Consider the following 15412-nt stretch of genomic DNA (forward strand, 5'->3'; position numbering starts at 1 on the left):
CTTCTCTGCCACAGCTGTAACAGCTGTGACAGAGAAGAACGATGTTTGCCCATTGAATTCAATGGAGCGGCAATACAGCCGCTCCATTGAAAGCAATGGGCTGCCGGCGTGCGCGGGGTGAATTGTCGGGAAGGGGTTAAATATATAAACCCTTCCCTGCAATTCATTCTAAAATGTGTTAAAAAAAAAAAAAATTGTATACTCACCTTTCCGCTGCAGCCGGAGTCCAGCCGCGGCCGCTGTCAGTTCTCCTGAACTGCTTCTTGGCACTATTCAGCCGGCGGGGCTTTAAAATCCCCGCCTGCTGAATGATCTGCCTCTGATTGGTCACAGCCCTGACCAATCAGAGGCTGAAAACACTCACACACCCATTCATGAATTTATGAATGGGTGAGTGACTGCTGCCTCTCAGTGCTGAGCCAATCAGGGGCAGGTCTGACTCACATCCATTCATGAATGGGTGTGAGTGAGGCATGCCTCTGATTGGCTCAGCGCTGAGCCAATCAGGGGGCAGGTCTGACTCACACCCCCTTCACACCCACTGCAGGACTGCCGCACGGAGCTCCGGCTGTCGGCAGAAGGTGAGTATACAATTTTTTTTTATTTTAACACATTTTAGGATGGATTGCAGGGAAGGGCTTATATATTTAAGCCCTTACCGACAATTCATCCCGGGCTCGCCCGCAGCGCATTGCTTTCAATGGAGACGGCTGTATTGCCGTCTCCATTGAATGCAATGCGCTGGACAGCTCCGGCCCGTTTCTAATGAAACGCGGCTAGGAGCAGATTTTCGGGCGATTTGCGGGCGATTTGCGCGCACCGGTCACGCGATTTGCGGATGCGCATCTGTCATGCGATCCGCAAATCGCGCGAAAAATCGCCCGTCTGACTAAGGCCTAAAGTGGTTATCTCATAAGGACAACCACTATCTACCTGTCACCCTAAATATATATAATTCATAGAGGGGGTACCCCACTTGGGACCCTCCAGTGAGCCGGGCATGCTTTTAATGGATGTCCATTTATCTGAATGGTCACTATGCAGTATTTTTTCCTGCAACAGGACAAAAAATTGGTTTGGACTATTATTGAGTAGTAGCGTGGTTACGGAATAATGAATATTCATATACAGCTGTTACAGGTAAGCTTTATAGAATATTAGTAATGTTTCAGTCCTGAGAAACCCCTTTAAGCTGTGTCATACAGTATTTTATAATATTTTCACATGGGGCACAGAATAGTATATTGTTGGATGGGAAGCTGAAGTTTTCCTCAAAATACACAGCAAAACAGCTGCAAAAATAACACCTAAACCCAGCCTAAACTCCCCAGTGCGAGCCAAAACGGCACCCATCTATATACTAGCACACTTTTCTTCAATCGTTTATGTGATGATAATAACATAGTTCAGAAAAACAGAACTTAACACCCGGAGAATTATCATTCATCTCAAAATCGTCTTCTGAAAAGTAAGAAGGAAAAAAAAAAGAAGAAATAGATCATGTGATTTTTTTTTCTTCACATCGGTCCCTTCCAAATGTTCCACATAGATGTTATTATTTAGGAGATAGCATCTCTGAAATCCACATGTAATACCTATATGGGATGACTGACTAAAATGGGAAAAGAATCGGGGGCAGAGTAATCAGAAGCCTGCCAGTTAAGGGGGACGTGTAAAGGTCTGTGCAGCGGGCATTGTGCAGATGAAGTGTTGATGTGACACACCGTGAGCAAATTGAAGGAGGGCGCTCCTTGGTGTTGCTGAAAGAGAGAGTGGGGTCCAGAAGAGATCAGAGAAGAGGGCAGCTTCGTGACCGAGAGTTAGGCCCCCTGTCCACGGCCGTTGCGGAATATCGCTAGCGATATTCTGCCGTGGGCGATGAGGGGGGAGAGCTGTCAGTTCTCTGCAGTGAGCCTACCTGACATAGGATTACCGCGGAGAATCGCGGCATGCCGCTATTTGAATCCTGCGAGTGGAGAATCGCTATGATTTTCTGCTCATGGACAGAGGGCTGCGCTTTCCATAGCAAAGCTATTATGTCAAACGGATTATAGCCATTAGTAGTGCAATGCAAGAATCTGTGTAAGTGGAAGAGGGCTAAAAGGAAGAGCGAGTCAGGATCTGTGCTTGTAAGAAGAGGAGAGCTAATGGGGGGGATCCATTCAGGATCTGTGTGTATAAGCAGAGGACAGCTAATGGGGGGATCCATTCAGGATCTGTGTGTGTAAGCGGGGAGAGATGACAGGTGCTGAAAGAGAACCAGCTGAGGAGAAATTCAGCAGAATCAAACTAGAGAGAGTGGGCCATCTGATAAAAGGGAAGACTGATTCTGAACTGAGTAAATCTTGAGCAGAGAGTAGGGCAGAAGAGCTGAGGGAGCTTTGGTCAATGACCTCCTGTCCTTGAGAGAACGGGGACCAATAAATGTTGGCGTCTGACTCCACAGCTTTGCCAATCTCTGTGTGAAGAAAAAGATTGAGTTGATCCCGGATGGGTGGTAAGGCCATTTCAGTTAAAAACTGCGCTATCCAGTTCAAGCGTTGTTGCTGGGTTTGAGGAGTGGTGAAAGGTGTGTCCTTTTGGGCAAAAAAAGGAGTGTAGACAGGACTGTTCTGAAGTGAATGCTGGGCCCCCATGTTCTATAATCTTTAATATTTCGGACTTTATTCACAAATGTTATGCAATATTTAGGTAGTGAGCCTTACTATGGAGCAAACTGCACAAACAGTGGGCCTCATTTATCAAAACTGTCTAACATAAAAACTGTATTTATTGCCCATAGCAACCAATCACAGCGCAGCTTTCTTTTTATAAACTGCTCTGCAATAATTGCATCTGTACTGGGATCGGTTACTATGGCCAACAACAACAGTTTTTCTCTCTTTTTGACAAATCAGGCCCACAGGGTATTTAGTAAAAGTTTGATATTTGCACAACTGTCTTCCTCATTGAACTGAATGGTGTCACTACCATGCACGCTCAAACAGTGGCTGATATATTAGCGAAATAGAAGGAAGGGATCCTGCATTGCAAAATAAGGAGGGTATGGGTCACCCGTCTTTGGGAACGGTGGGGGTCTCAGATGTTGGACCTCGACTGATCTACCAGTTTTCACGCATCCAGTGAATGGGTGAAAACTTGTACTTTCCTCCACTAACCGTAACACCCCTTTAAGTGAATGGCAGCATCTGAGCTCTAGTGCCTGACAATACACAGATGTAAATTACTGAAGGGCTCTTGTTAGATCAGACTGGTGTTGGGTGAGGATGGTGCTGATTGTTGGAGGAGGATGGTAGTGGGTCCTATCAATGCAGAGTGAGATTGTATTTGGCAGTTATGGTGTTGGTTGATGATGGTAATCACGAGTTTGGGAATGAATGGTAGCGAGTAATGGCGGTAGTAGGTTTTGAGGGTGATACTTGAACATGTCTTAGGTGATGAGTATGTTGGGTCATTACAATATAGGATGGTGATAATGTGTACACTTCCTATAACATCCCATCTGTTCTCCATAATAAGGTAAAGCAGAAGATAAGGTTTTGCAAACCAGACAAACATGAACTGGTCATCATCATGAAAGCTATTAGGTGAAGAAAAAAAAAAGAGAATTAGCTTTACATACCAGACATTTCTAAATGCTCCATTTCAGACATCAGGAAAGCTGTTAAGAAAAAATAGAAAGAGAATTAGAGCTGTGACACTACAAGTCTATGTTCACGTTACAAGTTAAATAACTAAGGAATATGATAGAATTTATTGCTAAAAGTATATTGGAGATGAATTTGTTTTCTGTTTGTCACTCTGCGGATTCTCTGCATGATCCAGATTTCTTTTGATTGCCTCCATTTTTAGCTGATGGGTGGTGGACTTACCTTGTCATTGTCTGCAGTTGTAAATGGGGGAAGACTTCTCCCAGGGCTAATTACAGGTGATTCTTATAAGAAAAATTAGCTAATAGTAAGTCTACACTTAGCGGGCATTGCTGATTTGTGACCACACTACCCATTTACATGGTTACTGCTACATGTGATCCTACCCTAAGGGCTCGTTCAGATGAGCGTGTTTTTAGCGTTGCTAAGCAGCACTCAGAACGCACTTTTATAGGAGCCAATAGGTTCCTATAGAAGCGTTCGCATGGACGATTTTTAGACGCGCTGAATCAGCGTGTCTAACAAAGATAGGACATGCGAGTGCAAACTCGCATGTCAGTTCTGAGTTAGCGCAAAGATATGACATGCCCTATCTTTGCTGCGTTTTTTCCATAGGCTCCTATGGGAGCCTTAAAAGCACAGAGCAAGCGCCTCGGATCGTGTTAATGGGCGACTTCATGAAGCTTGCAGCTTAGCAGTGCGAAAACAGCGCTTGTCTAAATGAGGCCTAATACTGTATACTCAGTGCCAACATTGGATTTGAGTACACCTCCCATTATAACCTATCACACTGCGATGCAATAGATAAATCACGTTTTATATTCTAATCTTTACGTTTTTTGTTACCATTCCTGTTATCCACTATATGGTGAACTTAGGAGACCTTTCTGGAAAAATTGCACCAAAAAAGTGGTAGAGCGTGCATTAGAAGATTGCCATGGGCCATTTATAATCTTCTATGACATAACAGGTGGATCCATCAAAAGGGCACAACTAAACTCCCTATGGCTGCGCAAAATATATTGCTGACTAGCTCCATTGTTTGGAACAAAATATCAGTGTACAATAGCCAAAAATATACAAAGGAGTGTGACTGAGAGGCAGTGAGTTGCATCAAATATTATGTCGTTTGATTTATCTTAATATAGTTAGTGCAAGTTTTGACAAATTAAGTGACTTTTCTTTTGTTAAATCTCTTTCTTACAAAACTATTACTACTGTCAATACACTAAGATATGCCATATATTACTGACTGCGTTGTTCAACCGCTGGGAACCCCCTTGAATCCCTAAAGCAAAAGCACCCCAGCACTAGTAAGGAAGAGCAGCTCTTTAGCTGCAAAGGAATTACGAGGAGAGGAGGTATTGTGTTGTATGTTATGAAAGCATACATCTTCACAGAGATTCAAGCTTCAGAGCATGGGAGTTCTGTAGAAACTATTTAGGTAAGAATACAAGGAGAGAACAGAAAGGACACCATTGTAGGCATTTACTATAGGCCACCTAGACAAGCAGAAGATATTGATGAACTCTTTCTACATCAGATGGCCAAGCTCTCAAAAAAGCATGACAGTGATTATGGGAGATTTTAACTATCCAGACATTTGTTGGGAATCTCAGGTAAAGTAATGGATCCAACAAATTCTTATCCGCTCTTGCTGACAACTTTACCTCCCAAAAGTTAGAAGATAAAACAAGGGGATCTGCTATCTTGGATGCAATTCTTACCAACATGTAGTAAATGGTTGAGGAAGGAAGAGTGGTTGGGACCTTAAGAGGCAGTGACCACGCTATCATTGAATTTTGGAGAACAAGAGGAGGAAGACCTGAGAAAACTCAGACCTCAAGGTTGGATTTCAGAAAGGCACCTTTTAATGGACTCAAAAAGAGGATAAGAAGGATCCAATGTCTGGATGTTCTTAAGAACAGAAATGTCCAAGAAGGATGGAAAGTATTGTGAAATTAGATTTTCAAAGCACAATCATTAACAATCCCTAAAAGAAAGAAAAATGGGAAGCATTTAAAGATACCTGGAGGGATAAATACAGAACTTACATACATGCTCAAAGGGAAGAAAAATATGTTTACCAAATGGAAAAAGGGGGAAATATTTAAAGAAAAATATAATACAATCTGCAGAAAGTATAGGGCAATTGATGTCCCTATCCCTTAGATTGGAAAAGGGCAAATGTTGTCCCCATCTTCAAAAAAGAGAAGAACAAGGACCCAGGAAACTACAGGCCTGTGAGCCTGACTTCTATACTGGGAAAGATCTTTGATCAAATTATTAAACAATATATATGCAAGTACTTGGATGAGAATAGAGCAATTAACTAGAGCCAGCATGGGACTAATCTAATTTTCTTCTATGACAGAACCACCGACTAGGTTGATTTGGTAAATGTGGTGGATATAGTATATCTTGACTTTAGTAAAGCATTTGTCAAAGTATCTCATACTATACTTATTGAAAAAAAAAGACCAATTATGGGATTGACAAAGCAAATGGCTGAGTGATTGTACTCAAAGAATGATCATCTATGGCTGCACATCCAATGGGAAGAATGTGTCAAGTGGGGTACCACAAGGCTCTGTCCTAGGCCCAGTGTTGTTCCAACATTTTTATAAATGAATTGGAGGAGGGAAACTAATCAAGTTTGCAGATCACACAAAGCTAGGAGGGATAGCTAACACTAGGGAAGAGGGAGAGGGGATTCAAAAAGATCTAGAAAAGCTTGAACAGTGGGTGGTGACTAACAGAATTGTATTTAACAAGGATAAATACAGGGTCCTACATCTGGGCAAGAAAAATGAAAAAAAAAAACAGAATGGGAGGAATTGAGCTAAGCAGCACATGTGAAAAAGATTTGGGGATACTAATAGATCACAGTCTGAACATGAGTCAACAATGTGATGATGCAGAAGCCAAAGAGGCAAACACAATTCTTAAGACAAGGATAGAGTTTGGATCACGTGAGGTAATCATCTGCCTCTACTCTTCCTTAGTCAGACCTCATCTAGAATACTGTGTCCAGTTCTGGCACCCCACTTTAAAAAAGACTGAACTTGCTTCAGTTTGTCTGAGAAGAGCTACATGGATGGTGAGCGGTCTGCAAATGAAGTCCTATGAGGAACAGTTAAAGAATCTGAAATATGTAGATGTGGCAGCATATAAAAGGTGCAACTAATTATTCAACTTAAAACAGAAACTTTATTGATCCATGTAGCAAATTCAGGCAACGTTTCGGCCACACATTGGCCTTTATCAAGCCATTTGACCAGACAAGAGATCCATGCTGAAAATTTTCCATATTACTTCTTTTTGTTTTATACAAGAGTATTTAATATTACATGAAACTAAAATGAAATGCATGAAATATTACCTTTATGATACAGTATAACTGAACCTTCCAGCTTCTGCACCCCCCCCCCCTCCCCTGAAAGAAAAGCAGATGATAATGACAGGAAGAAAAGATGAAATGTCCTTGATCCATAAATCATGTAGAGTGATCTTTGCCCACTTATGCCCATAGTATGCTCCCAGTGATGAATAAGAGCTGAGGATGCCCTTCACTGGCGTGCTGCTGGGCACGCTGCAGCAAGAATGGATTTTAATTTCTTACAGTATGAAAAGAGATGATAATGGAGAATGGACCTGTAGTCCTTCCTGTAATCACTTCTCTTGGAATCCAAAAAGAAAATCTGGCGATTCCTGATGTGATGGAGGTTCTTATCTTAGGCCCAGACAACAGCTGAGTGATGGACACATCCATAGGACTGCTCTGAGCTGCACATCATGATGCACCTAATTTCTCACTTGGTCCCTGACTGCACTACAACTTTAGTTACTCGCCTGTGCTTAAGTTTAGAATTATACACTAATCACATCCATAGATATAAATTTATCCAGACAACGTTTCTGCAACAGGTAGATGTACAGATGTCATGACACAACTATGGTGGCACATACAACAGTGGGTGCACAATTACTGCACTTACAGATTGTATAGTAAGCAGAGATATAACTTTGCAACCCATCCCAAAAGCTTAAAGGGGTTTTCAGAGAGAACACCATTGATGACCTATCCTCGGATCAATACTTGATCGGCTGGGATCCGTTGCTCAGGACCCTGACCGATCAGCTGACTGTGCGCCCACTGACAGCACTCCAATTACATAGAAGTCGGAGTGGAAGCAGTGAAAGTCACTGCTCTGACCTCTGTACTGGCCGACGCTTGTAACTGCAGACACGGCTCGCATTGATTTCAATGAGAGTCGCACTTGCAATTACAAGCGTTGGACACTTCACAGAGGTTGGAGTACAGATTAGCTAATTGGTCAAAATCCCGAGTGACGGACCCCAGCCAATCAACTATTAATGACCTATTCTGATGATAGGTCATCAATAGTATTCTTCCTGGAAAACCTCTTTTAAATAAGCTATACTACTCATGCATGAACTTTCTTTGCCTGGCTATACTACACCTGCTCATACCTATGTTAACTATGATATTGCAGGGTATTCATTTTATGATCTGTGGGGACCCCAGAAGTCGGAGCTGTACCACCTCTCTATTAAAGCATATCTCACAGTATGCTGAATTCACACAGAAGAAGGGATTCAAGAGGATAACCTGAGCAGAATATATGGAACTATACTGTACCTGGAGCAGGCATTGAAGCTGTGAACAGAAAAGCAAATGATGAGAAGTTGGAGAACAAGAGTCAATACACCACACATTAATGTCCATACTATGAACAATCACAAGGAGGAACTGCAGAGTAAATTCAGGTATATCAAATAAAAATAAGAGTGGAAGTGAATGAATTATTGCAATGCATAAAAAAAATACAGCCAGATGACAAATTCAGCTCTGCTACATCTGTCTTCAATGTTATGATCAATTTGATCCTAGATAACATTTTTGGAAATATTGAAACCCACCTAAGTCCAAATAGAAAAGATTATACCCATATTTGTACAATAGACTAGACATGTAGTTGTAGCATATTAACTTCCAGCAGTTTGGGATGAAGGAATTCCCTGCCACAGCTGTCACAGCTATGGCAGAGAACCGCAATGGTCTCCCATTGCTTTAAATGGAGCCGGCGCTGCTGCCACCCCATTAAAAGCAATGGGATGCAGGCAACCCACACAGGATTTTTTGGGGAATAGCTTGAAATATAAGCCCTTCCCTGAAAATAAGCTCTAGCTGCTGTAAAAAAAAAATAGAAAAATATATACGTCACCTAGCTGCGCTATTGGGGCTCCAGTGCGTCTTCTCCCTGGCACTCTTCTGAAGCATTTCTTCTGGCCGGGGATTTAAAAATTCCCGCCCCCTGAAAGCAATGCCTCTGTTTGACTAAGCACTACGACCAATCAGAGACAGCGCTCAGCTGTCATTCATTGAAAGACAGCTTTTAATGAACTCAGAATGAGGGTAGGAAAGATTTAAAGGCTGGATGTTTTTAAGGACAGAAAAGTCCAAGAAGGATGGGAAATATTGCAAAATGAGATTATCAAAGCACAATCATTAACAATCCCTAAAAGAAGGAAGAATGGGAAGCATTTAAAGAAACCAGGATGGATGAACACAGAACTTGCACACATGTTAAAAAGGAAGAAAATATGTTTATCAAATGGAAAGAGGGGGGGAAATCTAAAGAAGAATATAACGCGGTCTGCAGAAACTGTAGGGCAAGTGTCAGAAAAGCTAATAATGAATTGAGGCTTGCAATAGAGGCCAAAAGCAATAAAAAATGATTTTAGGGGTATGTCAAAAGCAAAAGAAAGGATAAAGATGCTATAGGATGTTTGAAGGATGATAATGTGAGTTGGTTAAACATGATGTTGAGAAGGCCAAACTTTAAAATTCCTATTTTGTATCTGTTTTCTCTCAGTTTGTTAATGTAATATCAACTGATCTTCCCTGTGCTATTGAAAAGATAAAAGAATGCAGGCTATCTATAAGCAGAGAGACTGTGTGGGAACACTTTGCTGCTTCCTTTAGTAACCAAGGATGTAATTCATCTAAACCTGGATACTTGAATTCATGTAATTTAGCTGAGGTAATTGCTGAACAACTCGCCATTATTGTTGAAAATTCTTGGAGAACAGGAGAAATCCCAGAAGAGTGGAAAAGGGCAAATGTTGTTCCTATTTTCAAAAAAAGAAAGGGGATGGACTCAGGAAACTTAGCTAACTTAAATGAATTCAAGTCTCAAGGTCCAGATGAAGTACATCCTAGGATACTGAAGGAAGCAGCAGAAGTAATTGCTGAACCACTCGCCATAATCTTTGAAAATTCCTGCAGTACAGGAAGGGTCCCAAACGATTGGAAAAGGGCAAATGTTGTCCCCATCTTCAAAAAAGGGAAGAAGGTGGATCCAGGAAACTACAGTCCTGTGAGCCTGACTTCCATACTGGGAAAGATCCTTGAACAAATTATTAAACAGCATGTATGCAAGTACTTGGATGAGAATGGAGCAATTAACCAGAGCGAGTATGGGTTTGTAACAAACAAGTCATTTCAGACTACTCTAATTTCCTTCCATGACAGAATCACGGACTGGGCTGATCAGGGAAATGCGGTAGATATAGTGCATCTTGACTTTAGTAAAGCATGTGACAAAGTATCTCATACCATCCTTATTTAAGAAAATGACCAAATATGGGATTGACAAGGCACCTGTTAGGTGGATTCACAACTTGTTCAGTGATTGTACTCAAAGGAGTAGTCATAAATGGCTGCACATCCAATTGGAAGACTGTATCAAGTGAGGTACCATAAGTGAGGTACTATAAGGCTCTGTCCTGGGCTTAGTGTTTTTCAACATTTTTATAAATTATCTGGAGCAGGGAATTGAGAAGAAGCTGTTCAAATTTGCAGATGACACAAAGCTAGGAGGGATAGTTAACACTAGAGAAGGGAGAGAGGATTCAAAAAGATCTAGAAAAGCTTGAACAGTAGGCGGAGACTAACAGAATGGTATTCAACAAGGAGAAATACAAGTTCCTACATATGGGCAAGAAAAATAAAAAAAAAGCACATACAGAATGGGAGGAATTGGGCTAAGCAGCAGCACATGTGAAAATGACTTGGGTATACTAATAGATCACAGACTGAATATGAATCAACAGTGTGATGTAGCAGCAAAAAAGGCAAACACAATTCTGGGATGTATTGAGAGGCATAGAGTCTAAATCACATGAGGTCATTATCCCCCTCTACTCTTCCGTAGTCAGACCTCATCTGGAATACTGTGTCCAGTTCTGGGCACGCCAATTTAAAAAAGACAGACAAACTGCAGCAAGTTCAGAAAAGAGTTACCAAGATGGAGAGCGGTCTGCAAATCATGTCCTATGAGGAACGGTTAAAGAATCTGAGAAGGTTTGGTTTGCAAAAAAGAAGACTGAGAGGAGACTTAATAGCTGCCTACAAATATCTGAAGGGCTGTCACAGTGCAGAGGGGTCAGCCCTATAACCTATTCTCATTTGCACAAGGAAAGACTAGAAGCAATGGGATGAAACTGAAAGGGAGGAGACACAGATTAGATATTAGAAAAAACTTTCTGACAGTGAGGGTGATCAATGAGTGGAACAGGTTACCACGGGAGGTGGTGAGTTCAACTTCAATGGAAGTTTTCAAACAGAGGCTAGACAGACATCTGTCTGGGATGATTTAGTGACTCCTGCATTGAGCAGGGGGTTGAACGCAATGATACTGGAGCTCTCTTCTAACGCTACCATTCTATGATTCTCATATACTGTAGTACACATTTTACACAGCATATGATCAGGATTTGTATATATCCTATGCACTTGCATAGTGGCCCACAGTTAACGGGGTCCCTCCATAAGTAAGAAAGCGTTTGTCTTGTGCATTTGGCTTGTCAGTGTCTTCTCTGTGAGTGAATTTGATGTGTATTGCAGCTCTGCAGCACTGAATGGGTTAACGTCTGGGTTATGTCTGGGTTATGTCTGGGTTATGTCTGGTGTGTCACGTGATCATGCATCTTATATGTGTTTGCAAATTGAGTGCAAGGGAGTTAGCAAGTTAGTCTGCTAATCTTCTGGCAGGAGTTCGTGAGTAAGCAGTCTAGCAGATGGCTGAGAGCCAGCAAGAGGGAGCCTAGTCTGCAAGTGAGTGAACCCCAAAGACACAGATAGGTCTGTGTGTGGACAGAATGGAAGAAGCTGAACGATTCCCTTCTGCTTGGCCTGGGACCAACCTACCCTGGATGTGCCAGTGCTCTCTGAGTAAGAGAGAGAGGAGCCGCCATGCAGCACTGAATGCCCTTTTCCAAATGTGCGTGTGCGGTCGAGAGCTGGAGAGAAAAGGAGAGTGGCTGGGAATAGAACCCCACAGATAACTAGGACTGTGGACTTGTCTGTCAACCTGTGAATCCTCCCTCACACACCACTTTTGTGTTTTGCACCATTACCCTGCTAGCGTTTGTAAAGCGTGGACTGTAAATAGTTTTTCTGCAAGTAAAGGAGGCTTGACCGATCGTTCCCGGTTTTGCTCATAACATTATCCCTGTGTGTGGACTACTTTATTCCAACTTTCTTGCTTCACAGCAGAAAATGGAACGGTGGTGTCACGAGTGACAAAAGGGCTTAAAGTAAGCCGTGTATTGGGTTACCCTGTGAAACTCCCCCAGCAGTAACTTGGATGGGTCCCTTGCTACCCCCTGGGGAGGACATGGTAGGGCCTCGTGATAAGGTCTTCTCTACCCCGCTAATCTCCTCGGCTGTGGGCCCTCTCCTCGGACGCTGAAATTGTATTATACAGATTTCCTTAACATATAAACATAAAAGTTAAACAGTTTTTTCTTTGCTATCTGTGAATGTTTCAAATCCCCTCATGACTACCTTATAGTGGTGCAATGCCATGTCACTGTTCAGGCAGCATAAAAGATAGGTGTATCCCTGCCCTGCGATGTGGAGAATACGGCTTATATAAATAGTGAAACCCACCGCTACACTATTTTCTCATCATTTTCAGACATTTTGGTGTAGCTTCTTGATAATGAATTACAGATGTAGCAGGCTGAACAACAGTCACTCAATTTCCCTGTACTGGGCACCATAGTAGATGTCAGTGATAAAGACATTCTAGAAAGCAATTCATAGAAGTGACAACTTACCCATGATCATTTGTGGCTGGGACATATAACAGGCCATACCTACTGGGCCATGAAACATTGCTGGCATTGCAGCGCCATACATGAAACCTGGGGAAATAGAAGGAAAACAATGTTAAAAATTGTCAAACTCCTCAGCACCAGTCTCACAGGAGTGCAGGGTATACAGTATCACTACCACTTTGCAGAACTCTCAGAAGATCCCTGTGTTGAGACAATACTGCCAAAGCTTAAAGGAGATGTCCCGCGCCGAAACGGGTTTTTTTTTTTTTTTAAACCCCCCCCCCGTTCGGCGCGAGACAACCCCGATGCAGGGGTTAAAAAACCCACCCGCACAGCGCTTACCTGAATCCCGGCGGTCCGGCGTCTTCATACTCACCTGCTGAAGATGGCCGCCGGGATCCTCTGTCTTCATGGACCGCAGGGCTTCTCTGCGGTCCATTGCCGATTCCAGCCTCCTGATTGGCTGGAATCGGCACGTGACGGGGCGGAGCTACACGGAGCTACACGGAGCCCCATAGAGAAGAGCAGAAGACCCGGACTGCGCAAGCGCGGCTAATTTGGCCATCGGAGGGCGAAAATTAGTCGGCACCATGGAGACGAGGACGCTAGCAACGGAGCAGGTAAGTATAAAACTTTTTATAACTTCTGTATGGCTCATAATTAATGCACAATGTATATTACAAAGTGCATTATTATGGCCATACAGAAGTGTATAGACCCACTTGCTGCCTCGGGACATCTCCTTTAAAGATCGTCACAAGATTCAGCTCTTTGTAATAGGTTTTCTGTGACTGACAGATCCCAAACATTGTAGTTAAAGGGGTTGTCCCGCTAAAGCAAGTGGGGTTATACACTTCTGTATGGCCATATTAATGCACTTTGTAATATACATCGTGCATTAAATATGAGCCATACAGAAGTTATTCACTTACCTGTTCCGTTGCTAGCGTCCCCGTCTCCATTCTGCCGTCTAATTTCAGCGTCTAATCGCCCGATTAGACGCGCTTGCGCAGTCCGGTCTTCTCCCTGCTGAATGGGGCCGTTCGTGCCGGAGAGCTGGTCCTCGTAGCTCCGCCCCGTCACTTGTGCCGATTCCAGCCAATCAGGAGGCTGGAATCGGCAATGGACCGCACAGAGCCCACGGTGCACCATGGGAGAAGACCCGCGGTGCATCGTGGGTGAAGATCCCGGCGGCCATCTTACTAAGGTAAGGAAGAAGTCGCCGCAGCGCGGGGATTCGGGTAAGTACAAAACGTTTTTTTTTTAACACATGCATTGGGTTTGTCTCGCGCCGAACGGGGGGCCTATTGAATAAAAAAAAAAACCCGTTTCGGCGCGGGACAACCCCTTTAAGCATCAGGCTGTTGAACAAGAATTAACACTAGAGGGACGTATCTCCTAAGCAACGACTTGTGAAAAACCCTATGGACCTTCCACGAGTCTGGCAGGGCCAACTCATGTGCCATGGGGTTAATGACTCAGGTGACTGAAAACGGCCCCAAGAACCGAGGAACTAGCTTTAATGAGGGTACCTTTAATTTCAAATTCTTAAGACAGATACACCAACTGGCCCACGGTAAATGGTTCTGAAACTGTATGTCGGCTCATGCTCCTTCCCTGCTTCACCACCCGCGAATGCTCAAAGTTACTACGCACCTTGCCCCACACCTCCTGCAAGTTCTGCACAAGCGTGTCTGCTGACGGATTGTTGGAAGAGGAGGGGAACGAGACCGAAAAACAGGGGTGACGCCCAGAATTGCAGAAGAAAGGAGAAACATCCGACGCAGAACTAGTGCAATTGTTTATGGCAAACTCGGGCAGCGCTAAATAGTCAGTCCAAAGATTCTGCTGGTCACTTACATATATTCTGAGATATTGCACAATCTCCTGGTTCATACGTTCGGTCTGTCCATTGGTTTTGGGGTCAAAGGCAGAGGAGTAAGACAACCCGATTCCCAAGCACCTACAGAAAGCCTGCCAGAACCGGGCAACGAATTGCACTCCTTGGTCAGAAACTATTTCAATCCGAACACCATGAAGACGCACAATCTCCTTGATAAATATGATGGCTAACTCTGGTGCTGAGGGAAGCTTCTTCAACTGTATAAAATGGCCCATTTTAGAAAACCTGTCAACCACCACCAGAATAACAGAACAGCCCTGAAACATGGGTAAAACCGTAATAAAGTCCATCGACAGATGGGACTATGGTCTATCTGGAACAGTAAGAGGGAGAAGCGGCCCATCAGACCGTCTACGTACACTCTTACTCCGGGCGCAAGTGAAGCATGACCTAACAAACTCCTTGACATCCTGAGACATCTGCAGCCACCAATACAACCGGGCACACAGTTCAAATGTCCCTCGGACCCCTGGATGACCAGCCAGAACAGACGAATAGATTTCCTCCACCACAAGGAGATGTAGCACACTAGGAACGAACAACCTCCCTTCTGGGAGATCCTCGGGAACCGACTGTTGGGCTGCCAGGAGTTAAGTGGAGAAGTCAGATGTCAGAGCTGCAACCACAACACCCGGGGCAAAATACACTCTGGCTGGAAATCGTCCACCTCAGGGCCCCCAAACTGCACGACAGGTCATCTGCCTTCACA

General features: G+C 43.4%; 1 protein-coding gene across 4 annotated transcripts in view; it reads right to left on the bottom strand.

Annotated features, from left to right (window-relative positions):
* Positions 1-15412, bottom strand: part of LOC136627524 (von Willebrand factor A domain-containing protein 5A-like) — a 329030-nt gene that overhangs the window by 265270 nt on the left and 48348 nt on the right. For 3 of the 4 annotated variants that reach the window (XM_066602707.1, XM_066602708.1, XM_066602706.1), the window contains exons 15-17: positions 12801-12887; positions 8314-8331; positions 3623-3661 (exon numbers count right to left, since the gene is read on the bottom strand). In XM_066602707.1, coding sequence (XP_066458804.1) covers positions 3623-3661; positions 8314-8331; positions 12801-12887 — 144 coding nt within the window. The remainder of the gene's footprint in view (positions 1-3622; positions 3662-8313; positions 8332-12800; positions 12888-15412) is intronic. The other variant, XM_066602709.1, reaches the window with a different exon arrangement.

The sequence above is a fragment of the Eleutherodactylus coqui genome, chromosome 5 (genome assembly GCF_035609145.1).
Source record: "Eleutherodactylus coqui strain aEleCoq1 chromosome 5, aEleCoq1.hap1, whole genome shotgun sequence".
Taxonomy (NCBI): domain Eukaryota; kingdom Metazoa; phylum Chordata; class Amphibia; order Anura; family Eleutherodactylidae; genus Eleutherodactylus; species Eleutherodactylus coqui.